This window comes from Culex pipiens, chromosome 2 (assembly GCF_016801865.2).
Source record: "Culex pipiens pallens isolate TS chromosome 2, TS_CPP_V2, whole genome shotgun sequence".
Lineage (NCBI taxonomy): Eukaryota > Metazoa > Arthropoda > Insecta > Diptera > Culicidae > Culex > Culex pipiens.
The window spans coordinates 23,238,972-23,262,240 of record NC_068938.1 but is presented as its reverse complement, the minus strand read 5'-3'; the positions used below and the strand labels follow the sequence as shown (position 1 = coordinate 23,262,240).

The following is a 23,269-nucleotide window of genomic DNA, read 5'->3' as shown; positions in this document are numbered from 1 at the left end:
GAGAAAGTCCCCCTAACCGACTTGTGATTTTTTCTCTCTCCTGTTGTTGTTCTTTATCAAACACGAAAAAGAAAATCCCTTCCCATGCAGTGCGTCGTCACCAAACTTGAAAAATCGGTGGGAAATAAGTTCGTTACGTATTTATTTCATTGCTTTTATTACGGGCAATAAATGGGGTTAAATTTATTGTTATAATATGTGTGAGGCCGACCTCTTCTTTCCTTGAAAACGACTGAAAAAAAACCTATGACGGAATTCGGAAGCAGGGGATGAAAGTTCTTTTTCATTAGCCATCAGGGAAATCGGGGCATGTGTGGGAAAGGATTTTCTGCGCAGGTTCTCCCGCCAGTACCGCGGAACAATGGACTTCTTCCAGTCAAGTGTGTGCGTCGTGAGAAAGTTTTTGGCCAAGTGCAATCAAGGTGTGCCCATTGTAATGAGTGGAATTGCAAGTGCTGATGGAATTTTAAACAGGGAAGGTGTAACTTTACGTTACAAGTTATAGTTGGGTCTTGCTCCACCAACTCACACAGCAGTTGCCCCGACCCCTCTTCAATTTACGTGAAACTTTGTCCCAATAATTTGCAGCATGAAATGATGATGAGATGGAAATTTGGTGTCGAATGGACTTTTATATATGACCGATTTTATGGCATACCGTTAACCGTGGTGACTTTGATAGGATTTCTATTTGTTTTTTGTAATATTTTCCAACAGGTAAGCCTTTTCTCAAGATTATTATTTTTAAAACATGTACTGAGGTAGGCTATACAAAGTCCATGCACTATTTTGTAAAAAAAGGGTTTTCAATGGTATTTAGAAAAATAAATACGTTAAAAATTCTTAGTTTCAATTCCGGGGTGACTTTGACACACCCAAAGGAAAAATATATCTCAAAATCTGCAACAGTGGATTTGCTGCAGAAAATGTCACATTTTATAACATTTTTTGCAGCAAGCCCCTAGATCATTTTTGCCCGCGTGTAAATATTTCAGCGATCTGCAGTTCTCACCAACACATATAATGCTGGCCCGTCCCCGAGCAACACTCCAAAGAGAAGCATATGTTTGTGCTCTTTCACTCAATTTTTATCAAGCGTCCATGGCGCGGTGGTAGAGTGTCGGATCAATAACCAAGAAGTTGGTGGTTCAATCCTCGTTCTGTTAAGGGGTTTTTTTTTAATACAACCAAAAAGCCGTCGGTAATGTCGATAATTGTCAGTAACGGGCAAAAATGTCATACCCCTATATCGCAAAAAATGCATGAGGACAGTTTTCATGCAGATTCTGATATACTTTCATGCCGCCATGCATCACAATCATGCGACCGCCGTTTAGGTGCAGTCATAGCATTTCTTGTTAAAATCATATTTAAGATGTTTAAACTTTATTTGTACGTTAAATGTACCATCACTAAAGAAGCTGATATAGTTTTTAAGAAAAAAAATCAATGTTTAAATTTAGTAAACTAAGTTAAATTAAGTAAACTATGTAAACAAATACGTATAAATGTACGGTAAAATTGGTAAAAATTTTGCCTGAAATTTGTTAAAACTAGTTTTGTTTATAAAATAAATGATTTATATTGCATTTTATACTGAATTCGAAGCACGTATCACAAGTTTTCACATTTTACATGAAATTTGTTCAACTGAAATCGCCTATAAATTTGGAGATTTTTTTTCAAAAACACATATAATTTATTATTTACAAAATTATTTAACCTTCTCCTTGTAAAAATTGTCCAAAGAATCCGAAAATGCATTACGTTTTCCGATTCAAAATCATGTCGATTGAAATAATCATTACACTTCATTACAGAAGTTTAAAATAATTACTTCATCAACATTTTCTTAACTATAGTTAACTAACTTTTTAAACCTTTCAAAATTTTATGAAAAGTTCTTCTTGAGGTACTTTGAACACTTCTCTACCACGGTCAGTATGATTCTAAACAATTCCGTACGTATTTTAATTGAACTATTCATTTTGCGGAAAAGTCGCAAACATATCAAAGTCACCCCTTTTTACGGTACTCAGAATTCAGAGAAAACGTACATTTCATCGCAAAAATACAAAAATAGTTTCAAAAATTCTGCTATTTTTCGTTACTCGGCTGTAAAAAACTTGTGACAAGTCATTTTATGGAAAATTTGTTGTTCTTCTCGAATCTGCATTAACCCAGAAGGGTATTTTTTCATTTAGAAAAATTTTTCATTTGAAAATGTTGGGTTTTTTCCACTTTTGCAGAGTATTTTTTTTTAAAGTGTAATAATGTTATATAAAGTTGTAGAGCAAACAACAACAAAAATTAAAAGACATTAAAAATTTTAATATCGAGAACCTGACAGATTTATTTTCATTATTCGATTATCCTTATCCTCTTCTATGAAAGTTTTAGATAAATGCACTCTGAATAATTGAGTCTGTACTGTAGTCCAGATCGCGATTTTCAATTTTGTTGTTGAAAACTGTTTTTTTTATCAACAATTATTATCAACTTAAATGCAAAAAAAATATTTTGTTTTTGTTAAAAATGCGGTTTTCATTCAAGTTTTGGAAAAATCATTTAGTATGGTAAGTTTATAATGTTTTTCTTTTTAATGGTGGTTACATCAGCAATGATATTCATTGATTTTTTTTGTCAATTTATATAGTTGGCACTAAGCAGTAGCATGTGAAATAGCGAGATCAATTATAAAATTGAGTATTCATGAGAATTCTAAAATTACCTTTTTTTGTCATACGACTAGTTCTCTTGATTTTCGTGAATTTTTTTAAGATTTCTACTTTATTTAGATGAAACTTCGTCCACAGGAACCAATTTTGCATCAATAGTTTTAAATACCATACAAGGTTTTTTTTATTTTTCTTTGGATGACTAGAATTTTTTTTATTTTCATTTTTTTATGGACTGCACCAAGTGCGCAAGTGCTTTCCCTTGAAACAAAAATAGAAATTAGATGATAACGTAAGAAACAAAACCTGATTCAGTTTTCACTTATTTTAAAGTTTAAAGACCGAGATTGTTTTTTTTTTTTAACTTACAACCACAGTAACAGCAACAGCAACTGCTGCAGCAGCATCTAATCTCTCGATCGTGTCAGCGATTTTTACCCCAGCAAACAATTATTCATCCCAACACGCCATTATTATTAACGCGCTCTCGGAACAGCCTCCACCAGGGGCCATATGAACTAGCAAACTCTTTGGCAATCGCTCATAACTCACCGTTCTGGTACACAGAAGTTTCGACTCCATAGAACACCAACTTGCAGTAGCAGCAACCAGTCTGCTTCAAGACTTTAGTCAGAAGCTCGAAAAAATAAACTATTGGTAGCACATTAACTGGTGCACGATTTAATAATTAAAGTGTTTTTCTCCCTGTGGTCTGCGCTGATCCTGAACTAGTGCTAGTGCCCCTTCATCATATTTGGCGACCTCTGTGCTGCTGCTGCAATTGCTAGGGCGAGAAGCTACTGTACAGAGCCTCAACTGTAGACACTGGAGCAGCAAGATTGATGGTTTGAACCCGGCCCGAACTCGAGTGCCCCTGCAATTGTTTTTCAATCAATCGGGGAACAGTTGCAAACTTTATTTTTTAGCAAACTTTAACAAAATCAACAAAAAAAGTCAACATTAACTTTTTTTCCTGTGCAAAAGTTCGATTAAAAGGTGTGTAGCTCAGGAGATCTATCAGTTCAGCACCCGTTCCTTGTTGAAGTTGCGGAATCGGACAGGTTGCGGTTCCTGTTCGTCAAATTCCGTACCGGAATCCGTGCCGCAGTAATTAACTTTTTAGAGGTTGCACTACACCAGTCAGTGGCGATCAGAGCGGCCAGATATGATTGAACGGTGGCTCAATGAAGGCTGACACAGTAGTGCTCGGGAGTGTGGCTGATTGAAAAATGGATTCAATTAATAACACTTGCCGCAATACTGCTTGATAGCTATAAGGGAAAAGTGAGTGCTTTGTTTGTCCAGGTGTTAGGAGAACAATAAAGACACCTCAAGTGTCTATTAAAGCGTGCTGATTTGATGAGATGCTGTCAGTTTGTATAAAATGTGTGGAAACATAATGATTAGCGTGCTGGGGCTGCTTTTGCTGATTAGTCGTTCTGTATTGAATCAATTTTATCAAAAAATGTTTCAGCTATATAACACAAATCTTTTAAGACAGATCACAGCATGGAAACCGTTGGATCCGGAGCAAGTGTTGTTTGGATTTTCGAGGTGTGGTGAGGATTACACTCCAAATGATGAAAATCGAACGATTCGGATTAAAAATTGGGCCAAATGGACACTAGAACCCGTGGACAACTGGACCATGTGCTACGTAAGGTGCTGTTTGGAAAAACTAGAGTTGTTTAATGCGACGACGAATAGGTTTATGGTAAGTAAAAGTTATATTACACAGTTTGCTTTCTGTTTTTATCAATAGCTGAATATCTTTAAAAAAAAAGTTAGTTGAATATTAAATGTGTAAAAATGTGAATCTGTTGAAAATTTATGTTTTTTTAGAAACGGACCAAATAAGGATTTTAATAGTAGTTTATGCAACAAGTTGCAAAAAGAGGATTTTTTCAGCACGAGTCGTACATTTATCCAACGAGGTTCACCGAGTTGGATAAATACGACGAGTGCTGAAAAAATCAAGTTTTGCAACGAGTTCCATACAATATTTTTTGCAATTTCGAAAAACACCCATTGAGTGAAATTTTAAAAATCGTTCAACTTTTCAGCACCCATTTCAGTGCTGCAAAGTAGAACTTTTCAGCATTTATTTTGAAAAGTGTTGCTATTCGATTCTGTTATTTTTGGTACAGAAAAGTAGGCTATTTCGTCGTTCAAGAATGACAGGAAAAGAAAGAAGTTTCACGACGGAATTGCAAAAACATATTTATAACAAGCGATATTTGATACTTTTTTCGTTACCAGTAACAAAAAAAATGAATAATGAAATCAAATTTAACAAAAAATAGCAACACAAAAATTGGGATTCAAACCAATTGATAAAAATATTATGTTTGCAACTCCGTAGTGAAACTACTTACTTTTCCTGTCATTCTTGAACGACGAAATAGCCTACTTAAAATCGAGACTAACATTTCAAACGGGCCAAACATTCAATATTACGCCCTTTTAAAATGTTAGTCTTGATTTAAATTTTTATTTAAATATTGTTTTCGAAAAGATCGGAAAATTTCACGAATGCTTCATGTTTAAACACTGTAATTCGGACCATTAGTTGCTGAGATATCGACATTAGAAAATGGTGGGTTGTTTGGGTGAGACTTAGAAAACATCAATTTTCCTGTTTTTTTAACTGTTGCATGCCAATATCTCAGCAACTAAGGGTCGTATCAACAAAGTTCAAAAAAGCAAAATATAGAGAATTTTCTCAGCTTTTCAAAAATATTTTTTTCAAAAGTGGGCACTAATTTTAAAAAATGAAAAACTGCGACTATTTTCTAAAAAGTTACCTAAAAATGGCTATAACTTGAAAACGGTGCAATTTATCAAAAATTCACTTAAGTACTTTTTGATTGCAAATTTAATTTTACATCGAAAAAAGAAGTTGAAAAATTTTTCGACCAATATTTCGATTTTAAAAAAAAAATTGTATTGATTCATAAAAATCATAACTCAGTCAAAGATTTTTTGCCCATTCTGGAAATTTCTGAAAAGTTGGCATTTGAGTCCTCTAAAACATATCAGAAATTCCGTCGTGAAACTATTTACTTTTCCTGACATTCTCAAACGACGAAACGGCCTTCTTTTCTCTACCAAAAATAACAGAATGGAATATTAATACCTTTCAATACTAGTGCTGAAATGTTCTACTTTTCAGCACTAAAATTACATTTTCCAATACTTTTTTTGTTTTGATCGGTGAATTTACTTAACATATGGATGTTAAGCATAAAATTCCATTCAAAGAGCGTTCTTTGAAATTGCAAAAAATTATGCTAGCAACTCGTAGCAAAACTTGATTTTTTTAGCACTTGTCGTATTTATTCAATTCGGTAAACCTCGTTGGATAAATGTACGACTCGTGCTGAAAAAATCTTCATTTTGAAACATGCATAAACTACTATTTCAATTTATTCAATTTATTTTTTAGTAGTGTTCTTGTTATGTAATCGTTGATTAAAAATTCTGAAATATAAAAATTGCCTTGAAAATGCAATAATATTTTTTTTATGTTCATGTAATCATAGTTTTTTTTTAAATGAAATTAAAAAGACTCAATTAAAACAAAACTGGAGTTTCAATTTTTTTTTAAAACAACCATGCACCTTTGCATTTTTCTCTTTCAGTCCAGCCTCAATGAGAAAAGAAACATATTTCAATCATGTTTAAAAAATAAATCACTTATTTTTCAAACAGTAACACAACACATTTATTGTTCAGTCAAATTAAATTTTATATGGAAATGATTTTTTTTTCGAATATCCGAAAATATTGTACTTTGAGTTCATAATTTGAAACTGTTAGCTCCAAAAATTAATTTTAAAAATCATTAGAAAAATTACCAAGCCCAATTTCAATCATAAATGAAAGATCAATCCAAATATGCTTGAAAAACTAAAAAATATTATTTGTCAAAAATTTCAAAAATATAAAACATTTGAGAAGTAGGTATAAATGTAAAAGAATCGAACTGAATAAAAAAAAAGCGAAGGATATTTTATTAGAAGAAATTGATGTGGAACGAAACATGTTTTTAATTGATTATGGAGGTATATCTGGTGACAATTTTTAAAGTGGAAAACATTTAATTAAATTTAAAAATCAAACGAAAATGTTTAATGTGGAAATTGAACTTACAATTTATTGAAATTGTGCAATCTTCTGAAATTTTTATTTATATTTAACATGTGGCTCGCGATTCTGGTGCAAGTTGGCCTTCGAGGTTTCGTTAGCTGAGGACCACTGGAATAGAGAGATAATTTATACTAAAAAAAATAATGATTTTGTGATAACTGCTAACAAAAATTGAATTTAACCTTTAAAGTTGTTTTTTTCCTTCTTTCAAGAATGGAAAACCCTCATAACTTGTAACAACTGCTGACAAAAGTTTAATTTTACTGCAGCAGTTATCACTAGTAAATAGAGTTTTCCATTGTTAAAGAAGGAAAAAAAACAATTAGTGCCAGTACGCCATTTTTTCAAGGTCAAGGTTATATTCTGGGGAATTTATCATTCCGGGGAGTGGCATTCTGGGGAATTGAGATTGGAGGATTGGAATTCTGGGGAATAGGATTGAATCAAAGATACTTCAAGGTATAGTATATTTGCTTAAAATTTCAAATTGTTTTATATATATTTACAGACCCATCACCTCAACGACCAATTTGAAGGATTCAAAAGGTACAACGAACTAATCCAAATCAGTGTCAACAAATTTGCCGCAGCTTTGAATAACATTGGAAAGTTGCATGACTGTGAGGCTGTTTTCCATGCACTTACTGATAACCTGAAAAATCACATGCTAACATTGATTAAATTGTTTAATGGAAGTCCTAGGATCAATACGAAAATCTATAAAGATTTGGTAATGGCAAAAAATTATCTTCGTAAAAGTGCTCAACATTCATGATTTTCGTAGGGCTCCACCATTCGTCAAAGAAAGCAATCTTATGTGGAGTTTTGTGAAAATAAGTTAATTAAATGCAACAAAAACGATGTTTGCAACTTTCGACAACGTAAACCAAGCAGCTCTGCGAAAAATAATGGAAATTTAGTTCATTGCATTTTCAAAGGATTCCGTTACTTGGATAAACATGATAAAATAGATGTGAGTATTTGTAAAACAAACAAAAGAAGATAACTTTTAGTTCTCTTTTCAGCCTCAGGAGGTGATCAGAGATTTCCATGCTATTGGAGAAACCACTCTGGACGACGAAATACGTATCACCTTAACAAAGTGCAGTCGAAACAACCGACCAGCCACTGCCCAAAACTACTACAAATACATGATTTCCAACAAAAATCTCAAAAACCCCTTTCGCGAAGCCTTCGACTATCGCGAGTTCCGCTCAACCGACTACGATTACGCCTTCGCCATCCCGGGACCTCCAACCTACGACCGTCGCCAGGTGGCAGCGGCCAAACGGAAAAGGATTTCCGCACTGGGTTGTACTTAATTTGAATCAGCTCGATGAATGTCACATTAAAGTCGTAAACTTGCGATGTAAAAACAAACCATGTTTCACACACGTGAACCCGAAATCGATACCGTTGTTCTTATAGGAAAAAACCTTTGCTCCAGAAGTTCCAGACTGGCGCCAACTCCAGACTCCAGTTCCTTCCGTTTTTCTTTCCGTTTCACAGCCCGCCAAGACGCCATCGTAAACGCCATCCCGCAGCAAGGTAATTCTAAACCCGAAAAAAAAAAACTCGATCGCAAACACGCGCCAAGAACTCGGCTCAAGATCGCCAGCTGGAGACCGGCGTTGCGCAAGCTGTTGAAAACCGCAAACCGTCTAAATCAAACTTAGAACTCCGAAATCCAATCGCCAGGTCTCGTGCCATCGAGGGGTGACACCGCAGCAAAACAAACCTCGACGGGTCTCCCCCACCACCACCATATGACAGCGCGCCGTATATCACCCACAATCCAAGAACCTGGCGGCTTTAATTCTTAGCAGTCTAAGCAGATTCGAACTTTGCACCGCGGCGACGACTTTTCCAAGTGTGTTTTTTTCTTTCCTCTTTTTCTCGCTAGGAGGAGGTAAAGTGTCATAAAGATTGGTTTTATGTTCACGCGTTGCTGCTCATGCTGGATTGGGTTAGTATTGCTTGATCTTTAAGAACACTGCGTTTGGTGGGGGAGGATCCCATTCGTAAGCATCCATTATTGGTTGAAATTAATGAAGATCAGAGCAGATGTACAAAAAAATCAATCAATTTAAAAAAGAAACATAAAAACAAGCGATTTAAACAGAAAAAGTGATCAATATTAAGGCTTTCTAAAAGCCAATCTTTAAAATTATATGAAATCTGAACTCTAGAAATTATAAATAAGTGCAGTGAAATGAGTTTGATTCAGACAAAAATACCAATTTGATGTAATATTACATCATTTTCAATGTAATTTCACCTCAATTGTTGATTTTGATTTTCAGATGTAATATTACCCCTTTTTCTGACACAAAATTGACAAAATTCAAAAACCCTGTTTTACCATGATTTGAGTAAAATCGTTTAAAACTCGCGATATAAGATAAACTTAAAAAAATGCTTGCTTTCATAGACAAAATAAGATTTAACTCTTACACAAGAGAAAATGAGTTCAAAACACTCCGTATTGCACTTTAGATAATAGAAACCACCAATAATAATCTGTATTCATAATGATCCAGGAAGTCGGTATTTTTTATTAGAAACCTTTGAATGTAAAAAAATTGAACTATGAAACCGCGTAATCCGTGAAATTTGCCCTTTTGAAATCTGATCAACACCGTGAAATGCCGCGAATTTAGAAAAATCTCTTGAACAATTGCTCCTCAGAGTTTAAAAGTTTGTTTTTTTTTTTAATTGAAACAAATCACAAGTAGAGCATTTTGGATGCAGTCATTAAAATAAATGAAAAAATATTGCATGATTATTTTAGATCTCATTTGAAGATATTGATCATAAAATAACTCTATCTAAATGCTGATTTTCACATGAAAATCATCTTTGATTGTAACATGCCACGGAGATCACAATGTGAAATTCAATAAATGAAAACACCAAGAAAACACAAAACAGTTTAAGCTGTTTTATTTTTAAATCTCTCTTAAATTGAGTAAAATAATGATAAATGAGTTTCATTGTATAACGTCAGTAAGAATTCAAAAAAAATTTGAATGTGTTAGGTAGAAATAAAGTTTTTAATAAAACTTTAAAAAATAATACATGTTGATAAAAATTCAATTTTTATTTATTTTTTGTTATTATTGATATTTATACTAAATGCTGAAAAAACTATTATAAATAGAGGGAAACAATCAAATATTATAATTCTACTTTGGTAAATTAAGAATGGTTTTCGTTTAAAGACACTTTAGCAAATTATGTTGATAGTAAAATCTTATAATCTTTCAGATGAAGAACTGGACAACTCATACAAAAATTCCAGGAATATTTAGATTTTTTGAACTATTGTTTATTCTCAAAGTATCTTTCCTCTACACAATAATACTAAAATAGCATATTTTTGCATTTATATCAAGCAGATTTTCGAGTACCGTGAAATTGCCGTGAAATTCCAATGTTATGTAATTGTCATGCCGCGAAATTTAAATTTTTGAGCCGTGAAAAAACACATTTTATCATAGCAATTAACATGCAAAATCAATAATTTTCATTTATTTGACTGTGAGACGTAAGAGCCAATTAGATACACGTTTTAGGAAAACATGTTCTAAAAAACAATAAATAATCCAAGATAAGAGTAACATGTGATTTCACTTAAATTATTTGATTCAATTTGTTGTTTTTGTTCTTTTTAAAAATAAACCCATAAAAAAACGATTCCTTTTGAATTCTCTAGCAAATTGCTTAAATAAATTTACTTTAAAGTTTTTTTTTAACGGTACATTGAATTTTTATAATCTAACAAAAGCAAAAGAAATTTGAAAAAAATAATGTAAATTCATGAAGAAAATTGGCTTAGTTGTGCAAATAAATATATATGACATTTTTAGCAGCTTTGATGATATTACAAATATTTTTCAAAGTATATGTTGATCCGAATAAATAGAGGTAATTTTTTTCAAATACCTTCACAATTTCAATTGAAGCAGAAATGTTTTCAGCTGATTGCTATTATAATAACATTGAAATTTTATTTTTTTTAATAATTTATTTTGCCCCTCAATTTTTCGGACCGTCACTTTTTTTATTAAATATTTTCAAAAGAATAAATATTGATTATTACCTATTATATAATATAATATAACCTAATAATATAACCTAATAATTTCATAAAAAAAACTGTTAATTAAACTTTTTATTATTATATTTTAATCCTGCAAATCCTGCAAGTGCATTTTAATTTCATAGAAGGGAAAAGATAAAGAAATCGACAATCATTCAGAAGTGAAATTCTTGAATTTTATGTGTTTTTGACTGTATTGAAGTCAAGGCGAGAGATAAAATATAATTTGAGCTCATTTGGTTAATGTTAAGTGGGCCCGGTTTTGACCTGAAGTTAGTTCGGAACATTAAACATTTTACTATTAGGAAATTTCGCTTTTAACATCTTCATAGAGAAAGTTTCAAAAAACTCCATCAAATTTTCCTATTCTTAATTTTTAGATAGATTTTGATCCGGGAAACAACATTGTACAACATCGCAAAGTGCTAGGAATTGATAGCAAAAAGATGCACAGTGTTTTTTCCGTTTTTTTTTATTTATGTGAAAAAGTGATATGTAAATAAATTAAATTTATTAAATTTCCAAGCTAACTTCAGGTCAACACTGGATCTACAAAATCTTGACCAAATCATACAGATATTCACAAATAACAATTTACTTACAAGTTCGGTGTTTTTTCACAGCTACTCTTCTTCGCTGCGCCCGTGCTCCCGCTAACTCAGAATGTTTTCAACTTTTCTGCTCATGATTAGCGACAGCACGGGCACCATATAAACAATAACAAACACTGACACTACGCAAAACAGGGGGCTGCTTCGGCGCCGTACGAGGGACGCGCTCCGTCGCAACAATATTGTTTAGTATTTATAAATAATATTTGAAATATATTAATGCAAAATGCAAAACGAAATTTAATTGAAAAAAATAAATTAAAAAAAAATGGATGCTGTAAAAATACAAGTGAAAGAAAAAATCAAATTGCAAACATTTTTATTTATAGAAATGAAATATCCCATAGTGAACTACAATCTAGCAGACTATCAAGAGATTCGATCTATCTAGATTCTAGCTTCTAGACGAGATCTCAGCCTTCGTCAGACTCACAGAACTCGGTCTCGCACCGAATCCCATACCAGCACTAAAAAAAGGTCCAATGTCCAGGAATCTTGTAGGCAATAAAATTCACAAATGTTTTATAATGTCACACCTTCCCTGCCGGATTGCCTCCACACCGGTGGTGTCAGAGGCCAAGTGTCTGCTCGGATTTCCCTACGATCCAAAGCGGGTATTGTGTGCATAATCTCAGAATTTATTCCCGTCGTAATGTAACTTGTCACTTTAAACATACGCAACGTGGAGTCGCGCGAACGTATAAAATACGACACCTCACGCGGTCCAAAAATGGTCCTCCGGAGGCAACCACCGCTGCTGGGTCGTAAATAATCTCTCTCGCTCGTTGATGTGCTGGATCGTCACGCGGGGAAGAATTCTTCGCTGTAATCCCACAAGGTTGTCTTCAAAATTGGCAGATTTTTCCCTTAAAATTTAAACCTAGTCTTACAGAAGGGGTAACGCGCTGCCACCCAGTCGCGGGAAATAAAAATCATTTTTTATTTCTATTTTCCCAGAAATAAATAACAAATCCGATGTTCAACAAGGGAATTACCCGTGTTGTGGCACCCCCTTCCCTCCGAAATCGTCAAGTGAGCCTATCATAACTTAACCGGCTCAATCTTTCCCTACGGGTCCGGAAAATCCCAACCTCAAAAAGAGTTGACGCTGTTCGGAAATCGTTTGAAATCTATCTTTTTCCCCGACTTTCAGGAATAAAAAGACGTTTGGGAATTACCGGGTGACAATTGCTCGAACAACAACTCTGGGCCCCCCGAAAAACAAGCGCCTGGAAGTGGAGTTATTAATGACCTGCCGTAAATCGTCATCTTTATGATGTTTCGTCAAAGTTTGACTCGTCGTCAGACGTGATTGCACCGCCGCCGAGGGAAGATTAATGACCGACTACCGTAAGGTGCCGCACTGGGATCGATCAATATTGTGGAAGCTGCAAGCACGATCGACACGGCGAGGGGAGATATTATCTGTTTTCATGGAATTTTCAGCCCTGGTGGGTTCTGATTGGAGTTTCCGTTAAGTGTTGTGAAATATGAAGTTCTACGGTGAAGTCTTCAAATAGTATTTTCATCTTCAGAATTTGAATTTTCATCTAGTAGATGTGTTCAAATTGTATTTATAATGATGAAGTTTTATGAAAACAAATGTTTAAGGCAATTAGGAGTAAAAGAAAATATAGGCAAAATTATATAAATTAGTCATAAAACATTTGAAAAATTCGAAATTGTTTGGAATATTTGATGTTTTCTTATTTAGAAAGTGTAAATTTGAACTTGTCAAAATTTCCAAAAAAAAATATAAAAATTTAAATTACAAGCCAAAAATAAAAAAATATAAAAATTTAAATTACAAGCCATTGCACAGTGGGAAAAAAGGACCCAACAAATTACCGCAACATGATTTCGCGCAAACCATCGATTGCTATACACCAAAAGCTTCGTTTTTGCACCAGAAACAATAATCCGATGAAAAATCGCACTGCACGGACCGGTGGCCGGAGTACAGGCCAACGAAAGGTCCGGATTTTTGAAAAAAGTGTCAGATTTATCCAATTGTGAACTAATAAGCTTTCTTCTACCATGAATAGTCATGCAAAACAATCCTAGAATAATATTATTTGGCAAATTCCTGAAACCACTCTTGCGACATATCAAACTTCATGTTTTTAAAAGAGGAGTGTATAACTCATGTCCCCATCCAAAATCTAGAAGTTTGATACGTCGCATGACTGGTTAACACTGTTTCCTAATGCGGTTCCGGATGTTGCCACCGGAGATCGGTGGAACCGGTTCCGATTGGTCATATGGTATTTAATATTATTCATGGTAGAAGAAAGCTTGTTAGTTCACAATTGGATAAATCTGACACTTTTTCCAAAAATCCGAATCTTCCGGTGGCCTGTACTCCGGCCATCGGTCCGTGCAGTGCGATTTTTCATCAGATTATTGTTCCTGGTGCAAAAACGAAGCTTTTGGTGTATAGCAATCGATGGTTTGCACGAAATCATGTTGCGGTAATTTTTTGTGCCCTTTTTCCCACTGTGCATTGTCTCAACATTTGAATGAAAAAAGTGTTTTAAAATGCATTTTACACCTGCCCAGTTGTTTTGCAATCATTAGTTTTCAAAATATGCAATTATTGAAGAGATTTTTTTTTTGCCGAAAAAAAACTTTCTGCGGTGCTGTACCATCGGATTTTCACAAAAATTAAAAATATTTTTGATTGATCCCAGACATGCTAAATATGATTTTAAATGCAGGAAAATGCATTTCTAATTGATCATAAGTGCAGTGCTTCTGGGGACGCGCAGTCCTGTTTTTTTCGTGATAATTTTCGTCTCTTTTGTGTCACTGTTTGTGTGCATGGGGTGATTGGTTAGTATAATTGAATAATGGCATCATAAGTGCAGTGCTTTTGGAATGTATTACGGAAAAGCAGTCGGGAGCTGGTTGGATGATCCTGGAACTGAATTTGGTGAGAGCGTTCTAATTTATATCTTATTATATTACTGCATTTTAATGTTCATAATATTTATCAACCAATGCCCACTACTTCATTCGTCGGTGAAGTATCCCATCAAACCCTTTCCCCTTCCAAATCCGGATATCTTGGAGGTCGTCTAAGTTCTTAGGCATCTCTATAGGGTATCCAATCATCAAATCCCTCCCCACCTCCCCCGTTGATCGTGAGGAGCCTTAATGCATTCCCTTGCATTAAGAATCATTTTTGGCATGTTTGGGTTGACTGAAAAATCTTTCGAATTTTTGAAAATTTTCGATTTTTAGTATCGCTAAAAGTTTTTTTTTAATGAAATTTTTGTTTTCGTCTAATCTTACATTTTTTGATTGCAAAACAACTGAACTAGTGTAAAATGCATTTTAAAACACTTTTTTCATTGAAATGTTGAGACTATGGCTTGTTATTTCAATGTTTATATTTTTTTATTGTTTTGCCCCCCCCCCCCTTTTAAACTTTGATTATTTTTAAAATAACTTAGGCCGATTTTAAAGTTTTTGTTTCTCCAGAGGCCAGAGCCGAGAAACAAAAACTTTAAAATCGGCCTAAGTTATTTTGAAAATAATCAAAGTTCAAGTATTATATTTAAACATTTTGATTAAAAAATATTTTTTCGTCATAAGAAAAATAAACTCTAGTTTTTCAAATGTTGATTTTTGGGCCATAAAGCTCTAGAAATTGGTAATTGCAGATTGGTTTACATTAAAAAGGCGTCATCCATAAAGTATTTAACGCTCTAGGGGGGGAGGGGGGGTCTGAGCAAGTGTGACATTGCATGTTGTAAGTATAGGAAAAGTGCGAAAAAGGGGGGGGGACATACTTTATAAATGAAGCCAAAGGACTTTAATCCAAAATAAAGTTAGTTCTGAATTTGGGCTTCAGTGTTCAATGAATTTCAATTAAGTTCTCATTTATTTATTTTGAACAGACAAATTCGTCTCTTAAAAATATCTTGATTTGATAATGTCTGAAAGAAAAAAAGTCTGTTAAGAATGACACTTAATAATCTAAAAAGGTTCGATCAAAACAATTCACCATAGCTTACTTTGGATAAATACTATTTTTTTATTCAAACTGCTCTGGTACTAAATGAGAAAGAATCGTCAGTGGGAGTGAAATTTGTTCAACGTTTTTTTTCGGCTTATGCAATTTCTTAGATTGAAATCAATAAAACCAAAATCTTTTATGTTTGGGACATCGTGAGGAAACTTTGCTGGAAATATCACGTTGCTAAAACAAAACCTGTAATTTTGACAGCACTTGAGGTAAGTGCTCCATCAGAAATGTCCTATTGGAAAATAAACCATTTGAAATATTTTTGTAATTGCTCGAAAAGAACTTAAATGTTTAAAAAAAACCTCAGCACTGGTAAATGACATTTTTTGACCAATTTTTTGTTTTTTGTTTACCCATGGTCACCTCCACTGACAGTAATACATTTTGAATTTCTTTTAAAATAACTTTTCACGTCAATCAGGAAGCTCACACTAACAATATTCCATTTGTGTATGGTTCAACCTTCTATAATCAAAAGTTGCAAAATGAAATTGATTAATCAGTGAAGCAAAACTGATCAGAAGTTAAGGAAGAATACAAAACTCACCATTTTCAATACATAAAATCATGACAAGCAAAAGTATTATTAAATTATACCGATCGCAAATTCAAACAATTGGTATCGATTTCAATGTATCGCCGGAAGGTTTAATCAAATCGAACTGTTATGCAAATTTTTGAACGTCCATTCAGGACCAACAAAAGTATCGTTAAATGCGTCAGTAATAAACCATTTCAATCAAGTTAATTTGCAGCTACTTTTTTCCGCCATCCACCAATTGGTGCAACCGAAACCAGAAATGACTCAACAACTTCGTTCTGGTGGTGCATTCGCAAAGTTCGGAGTATAAAACGCGCCGTCGACAACACCTTTTCACAACTTGCATAATTTGTTTTGAAAACACCAGCGACTTGCAACACTTGAATTCCGCTCAGTTGCAACGGGGTTGAGACTCTTTTTTCGAAAGTCATCCCGCTCAGACAGCGCCCGAACGATGCTAAATTATAATGTTATTTCCTTGAGGCACGTCGTCGTCCCAACAAACTGCTGCTGGGAGTCCGACGGCGCCAATCTGCCTGCGGGACGTCCCAAAAAATTACCGGAGGTCGTCGAGTTCCGGCTAGTCATCGCGTGGTCGTGCCAAAAGAGGGCCGAGCCCGAAATCAAACAGTTTTGTAAAACAAATCCTAATTTGAGGTAAACAGGCCAACCTCCTAAACGGTGCCGAGATTGGGCCGTAGATAAGCGGGTTCTGCTGTTTAGGGTTTTGTTTTTGCTGTGTCTATCTTATTAATTATTGTGATCCTTGCTTTGAGGCAGGTTCTTTTCGTTCTTCTCCTCCTCTCCGTCCAGGATTGGGTCAAGTTGGCGCGAGCACACAGGTAGGTCTGCAGAAGGAGATGAAGAATTCCAGGATTTCTTGAACCGCAAGGTGTGGAGTACCGCTGTGCCGAAGTCTGCCAAGTCACCTTAAACTGCGTTGATTAGAACGTACCTTATCCAACGGAACGATCTGGTTCGATGCACGTGCTGAGATTGAGTCAGTACAAAACCACGTGGTCCGGTGTGGTTTGTCGAGCCAATCAATTTCCCGGTATCGAAACCTGCAGAAAGTGATAACAAACTTGCTTCCTTCCAGGTATTCCAGAAACACCTTTCGAACCGCAAACTGAAGTCCGTGCAGAGAAGGCAAGGTTGTGTGACAGTTTCATAAAATGATAAAAATAGGTTTCTTTATGACGCGTCCAGGAAACAGGATCTTTACTGGTTTTGAGTTCCCCCTCTCTTAATTTTTAACCTTTATTGACGACGGAGCTGATAAGTAAACACAATTGTGTAAACATCCAGACAAACCACCACCACCGGGTTCTTGACGACTTCAACTTTGGATGGATATTTAAATCGTCCAAACTAGGGTGAGGGAGCAACGCGATTGTGGCCATAAACGTGGAAACAACCACGTACTTTGTAACAATCGACGAAGAAGGTGATGAGCTAATGTGTGTTTGGACATCAACTGTAAATAGAGTTTAAGATACCTGACGCAATTCTTGGGGATCGTTTTGTGGTGCAGCAAGGATATGAGTAATGCGGGTTTGATGGGAAAATCCAGAATAAAAAAAATATGACAAATTTACAAGACCTTTGAGAATCTTTCAGTAATCACAATTTTGATGACTAAAACTGTGAGTCAGTTTTTTTTTTTAATTTGACAAATTAAGATTTGTTCAACGTTGTTATTCTATTTAAAGAAAATCAATTAAAAACAAAACAAACAAATAGCATGTTTACAAAAAAAGTTTTCGTGAAATGACTAAATTATTTTGTAGTTCAACAATTGCAATTTTGGAACAGGTGTAATCAAGTATTTAATCTGGATTTTTGTATGATGATAAGGGCTAGTGATTTTTCATGGCAGAATAATTTACTAAAATCTATTCAGCATTTTTAAATCACCAAAAGTAGAATGAGTAGAATCAGTGAAATATTATTTTGTCTGTTTTCGTGGTTTTCAGCAAAAGGGATTTTGCTTATTTAAAAAAAAAATGTTCCATTAATAATGTTTTTTTTTGGCATTTAGTTGCAATAAATTATAAAAAAATATACTTGAAAATAACGATTTTTTATCAACATCTATTAATCTTTATTTTATCAAATTTTCAAAAAAAAAATGATAGAAAATTTAAAGAAATTTAAAAATGAAATAGACAAAAATACTACGTTTTCTTTCATTTCACAATATGTTATCCATGGCATGTTGCAATCGAAGCTCATTTCGCTGTATGTTTACATCAGCATTTTGTTAGAAATTTTTTTGATCATAATCATCATAAATGAGATCCTAATTTACCGAGCAATATTTTATATTCATTTTAACAATTACTTCCAAGATGCTTGGTTTGTTTTAATTCAAAAATCAAATTTCCAAACACTAAATAGCATTTTTTCAAGTGTTTTTTTTTCGAATTTAGCAGCATTTCACGGTAATGACTAGATTACACGGACAAGGGCAAATTTCACGGATTACGCGGCTTCCATGAAATCGCGAAAAATCACTAGCTTTAATGATGATGTACTCTTATGTTTGAACGTGTGTGCAGTACATTACCTTTTTTAATTATTTCCAGTCATAAACTGCAATATAATGCCAATATTTTTCCATCAATTAAAACAATGTTGAAATCAGTTTCAAATTAGTGTGTACAAAGTGAGATTGAATATTTTCTTACTATTCAACAAAAAAAAAAGTTTCTGAAAAAAAATGCTGGAAAAAATCCGAGGTCAAAATCACACTGTACTTTAAAAATAACATTTGAAATTTAATTTATTTATACCTTTTGATAATCTTGAATAAACCATTCAAGAGTCTTAAGGCTGGAGGATTCAAACTAAGTTTAAATTTTTAATCCTCATTTTGTTTTTTTAGGCAAAAAGTATCATAAAATGCTTTATACGTTAAAACTAAATATAAATGAAGTTATGAAAAATAAACTAAGGTTTGAAGCATTATTTCGATCTATGCTCCATAAATTCACGTTTTTAAATATTTCAAAGAATGTATTTGAATATAAATAAAAGCTTAAATAAACGTCAAACCATGTATTCAACATAGTTACAATAAATGTGACAACTATTTTCAATGCAAATTTTAATGTATAAATAATAATCTTATTTACCCCAGATTTTTGAAGGAAGACAGAAACTTGAAAGAAAATTACATTGGCTCTGCTGAAAATGAATTCATAATTTCAATGAAAAATTAAAAGATATTGTTGTTTATTGTACCGATCCTAAGTTAGTTAATTGTCTTTATAACGAGCCTTTAAGCCTTAAAAGCTGGTTCGGCTCAGAGCACACACAAAAAAAAAATGGTAATATTCATCTGGAAATATTGACAGATTCTGTGCCAAAAAATGGTGAAATTACATCAGCAATTGTTGAATTTTCATCAGTTTCTGATGAATTTAAGAATTTTTAAAGATTTATTTCATCATTTAAATTCATAGTTTTAATATTTGATATTCCTGCAAAGTTACAAAAAACATGTTATTTCAACTTGAAAAATGCTTTCGGAAATTCTTAATCAAATGAAAAAACAATATTTTTTTAAGTAAATTAAATCTATTTGAAGAATCCTATCTAAAGAAGTTTAATCTTTAATTTTTCTTTAAAAAAAATCAAGTTTATCAAATGATACAAAAAAATATAATTTATTAATAGAATCAAACTGAGTTTAAAGTAAACTGCAAAACAATCGGAACAATGTTTCTTACACCTTCCACCAAAGTAACGGTCTTCATCTCAACCTTTCAAGTACTCCCTCTTCAGATTACACATCAAACGTTGATCCAATTTTGATAGCCCCACCATAATTACGATGCTCTAACCCTGAATCCAACACGATCAACCTTCTAATCGTAACTTATCACTAGCCCAGGAAGACGCTTCAGTTGCTGCCCAACCAAACCCGTGAGACGATGATGTGATCATCCTCGACTGCTCATCTTGAGTCACTCAATTTGCGCCTCGTCATCGTTCATCCTTCCCGACCTGGTCATGGGGGTGGGCGTCCGCGGACTTGTTCCAAAATTTGAGAGATCGTGTAAAGGCTTTGAGTGGGCAGCAACAGCATCAAGGTGCAAGGTGGCTTGTGGTGGGCGCTATCCCCTCAAATGTATCAAATTCATGACCTTTTAGCCCCGTTTCATAAATTACAAGCCGCAATTTGGAGGGAGTTCAGAAGGTGTGGTGTGGCCCGCATATTTACCCCCGACGAATGGGAAAGTGTATCCTGTCCGCCCGGGGAGCAAGTTCCAACCAGGGGTTAACTAGGCGTTAGGGTGATCGAGATTTGTAGGATGATTTCCAACTGAAATTATTCTAGATTTCTTTATCATTTTTTTTTTGTGTTTTGTATTTATTCCCGAAAACCATGTTTCAAAACTTTGTTATAATCAATTACCTTTTCAACTTGCAAAAAATACAATAAAGTACAGATTTCTGTTGATCACCCTAGCAATGCCCAAAGTACAATCATACATCCATATGAACCCATAATGGTATGATTGCATGCCCAGTTTTAAAGGCTGTTCTAATTTACTTAATGTGTTCCCTTTTCCCTCCCACTAACGCTCTGAGCTCTTCCTACAGTCGAGCCAACATAATAAAATTCGTGCAAGCTGCTTATCCAAAACCATATTCCACACCACCTTTACACCAAACTCATAATCACCTGCCTAAACGATATGGTGGATCATCACGGTTGATGATTATGGTGCTGGTGGTGTAGGCGATCGAACGCACATTCCTAGCTCACCTAGAGACGAACCAGTTCCCAAAAAAAAGGTGGAAGAAGATATTTATTATGATTCGATGATTTGTTTAAATTAGATATGATGAGCCACGGTTTGGGACCGTAAACTAGGCAACTGGGAAAACGAAAAACTCTGAACACATGATAAATCTACCAGCAGGACGATATGATTTACGGCTCGATAAACCTGTAATCAAACAAAGGTGTAAATTTGACATTTAGGTTCTAGCATGTGTGTTGCCCATTCGGGGTTCGTGTTTGCTAACAAAACAGTGGAAACTGAGTTAAGGTGTTTTTCGAGAGTCCAAAAATCGACTATATTGACCCAAGGAAAGGAGGTCTGCTCCATTTATGGCCTTGTAAACTGAGATAAACTCTTGCTTGCTGGACCTACTTTAAGGTGCAATCAATAACTAAATATTTGAATAAACTTCACCTAATTTGTACCGTGTTTGAACTAACCACAGAATTTGTTGTAACCAAGCGTGGGATATTGCAGCTGAAGATTGTGTACAATTTCTGAAAGTTCTACTTTACTTTTACTTTTTGTTTAGTAGCAAGAGTTTCTTTCCAGTCAAATCATAATGACTTGACATTTGAGCACAACATGTAACACTAAATGTCGCGTAAAATGAGTACACCCATCGCTCAAGAAATTCTATCCACTGAAAACATATTCTTATGAAAACAAATATAGCACGTGCAACAAGGCACCTTTTCTTTCTAAGACACCCTCACAGCAGCTTCCTCGTACACCCCGGGTCGGTAATCATTTCAGTCACGGTCTTTATCCTCCGCGCAAGGAGCCAAGATCGAATGACAAGCGTGCCCTGAAATGTGTCGATAATTGTGCGCACAAAAGCCAACATTCGAATCAGCTGACGATGCTAGCACAAAGGACAACCTGAACCGGCCAAGGATACGACATCCTTCGAGTTACATCTTGCGTCATCTACCGGTGAGCTGACACTTTTTATTGAACCCATCTATAGCTAGGACATGCGCTTATAAACTCATTTATTTATTGAAAGCTGAAAAATCACGACCCTGGCCCAACACAAAAAAAACAACATCCGAATCGAAATCGACTGCGTCTTTGTCGTGAAATGCAGAATTGTAAGGAACCTTACGAAGCAGAACCAAGAAACATCTGTCGATTCGAGTTTTGTTCGACTGCCAACAAAAGCCCCGAAAAACCGTTTAAATGGGTATCTATTTTCATAAATCGAACACTACCGGGCTCCTTCTGCAACGGGACAAGAATAGAAAGTTGATGTGCGTTGTTGTTGTGTCTGCAAAGAGAGGGAAAACCTGAAAATCATACAGCGGTAAGGAACACCTTCCCTTTCCTTCGCCGTAAGACACAGCCCGTGGACACGTGCGTCGATTCCTAGATTTCTAGATTCCTAGGTGAGGTGTGCGTACTTGATGGGATGAGACGCGGCACACATGCCGCCGAGCCACACGACCCCCGAGGCCATTGAAATCCATACGTCATCTTTTGCTCTTCTCTTGTCGTCGTCCTCTAGGAGGGATGATGCCGCAGAAGAGGACACCCGAAATCAATAATGTCCCGGGCGAACATCTGCCTGTCAAACTTTTGTTTACACTGCTTGGTGCGCTTGTTTTTGTTGCTGTTCGTGCCACGACGCAGCAGTTGGGTGAACTATTGTGTTGCAGTTGATCGACATTTTTCGGACCGCACTGACTCGTTTCAATGTTTGAGTCGGGAATGTCAGGTGACGATTAAATGGAAACTGGATGTACCTTTTTAATTACGGTTGTAAAATTATATTTTTTTATTCCTTCATTACCCTAATAAAAAAACTTTGTATTAAAAAAGTAAATTAACATCACTAGCAAAAACTAAATGTAAAAAGTAGTTTATGCAACAAGTTACAAAATGAGGATTTTCAGTAATTATCAAATGAAGCTCTGCCAAGCTAAACAAACCCAGCGTGTGCTGGAAAATCAAGTTTTGCGACACAACTTTTTATGCAATTGCAATTCCAAAAAACACCAAAATGGAATTTACAATGAATCAAGAGCTGAAAAGTTGAGCTTTTCAGCACCCAAATGGTTGCTCTTATAAAAGAAACCTTTAGCACTGTTATTTGCAGTGATGATAAGTAAGACTTGTCGGAAAAACCCAGTTTTATTTAAAAAAAAAATCTTAGAATCCTTTCAATGAACTCTTCTCATTTTTGAATATATGACGTAAATTTCCCAAAGAATCCGATAAAAATATTTTCAGACATAGGCTTTTTGGTCCAGAAATCGTCAAAATGACTTTCAAATTTTTTATTCAAATTTTTAATGTTTTGAAAAAAAATATCGACTGATTACTATTTATTTGCGTCCCAAAGCGATTAAATCTCTTTTTA

General features: G+C 34.6%; 1 protein-coding gene across 1 annotated transcript; it reads left to right on the top strand.

Annotated features, from left to right (window-relative positions):
- Positions 1 to 3,630: 3,630 nt before the first annotated feature.
- Positions 3,631 to 8,238, top strand: LOC120422397 (37 kDa salivary gland allergen Aed a 2-like). Its single transcript, XM_039585816.2, has 5 exons — positions 3,631 to 4,119; positions 4,180 to 4,392; positions 7,336 to 7,557; positions 7,612 to 7,800; positions 7,853 to 8,238. Exons 1-5 carry the CDS (start codon positions 4,063 to 4,065, stop codon positions 8,147 to 8,149), a joined length of 978 nt encoding a protein of 325 aa, XP_039441750.2. The 5' UTR covers positions 3,631 to 4,062; the 3' UTR covers positions 8,150 to 8,238.
- Positions 8,239 to 23,269: the final 15,031 nt, after the last annotated feature.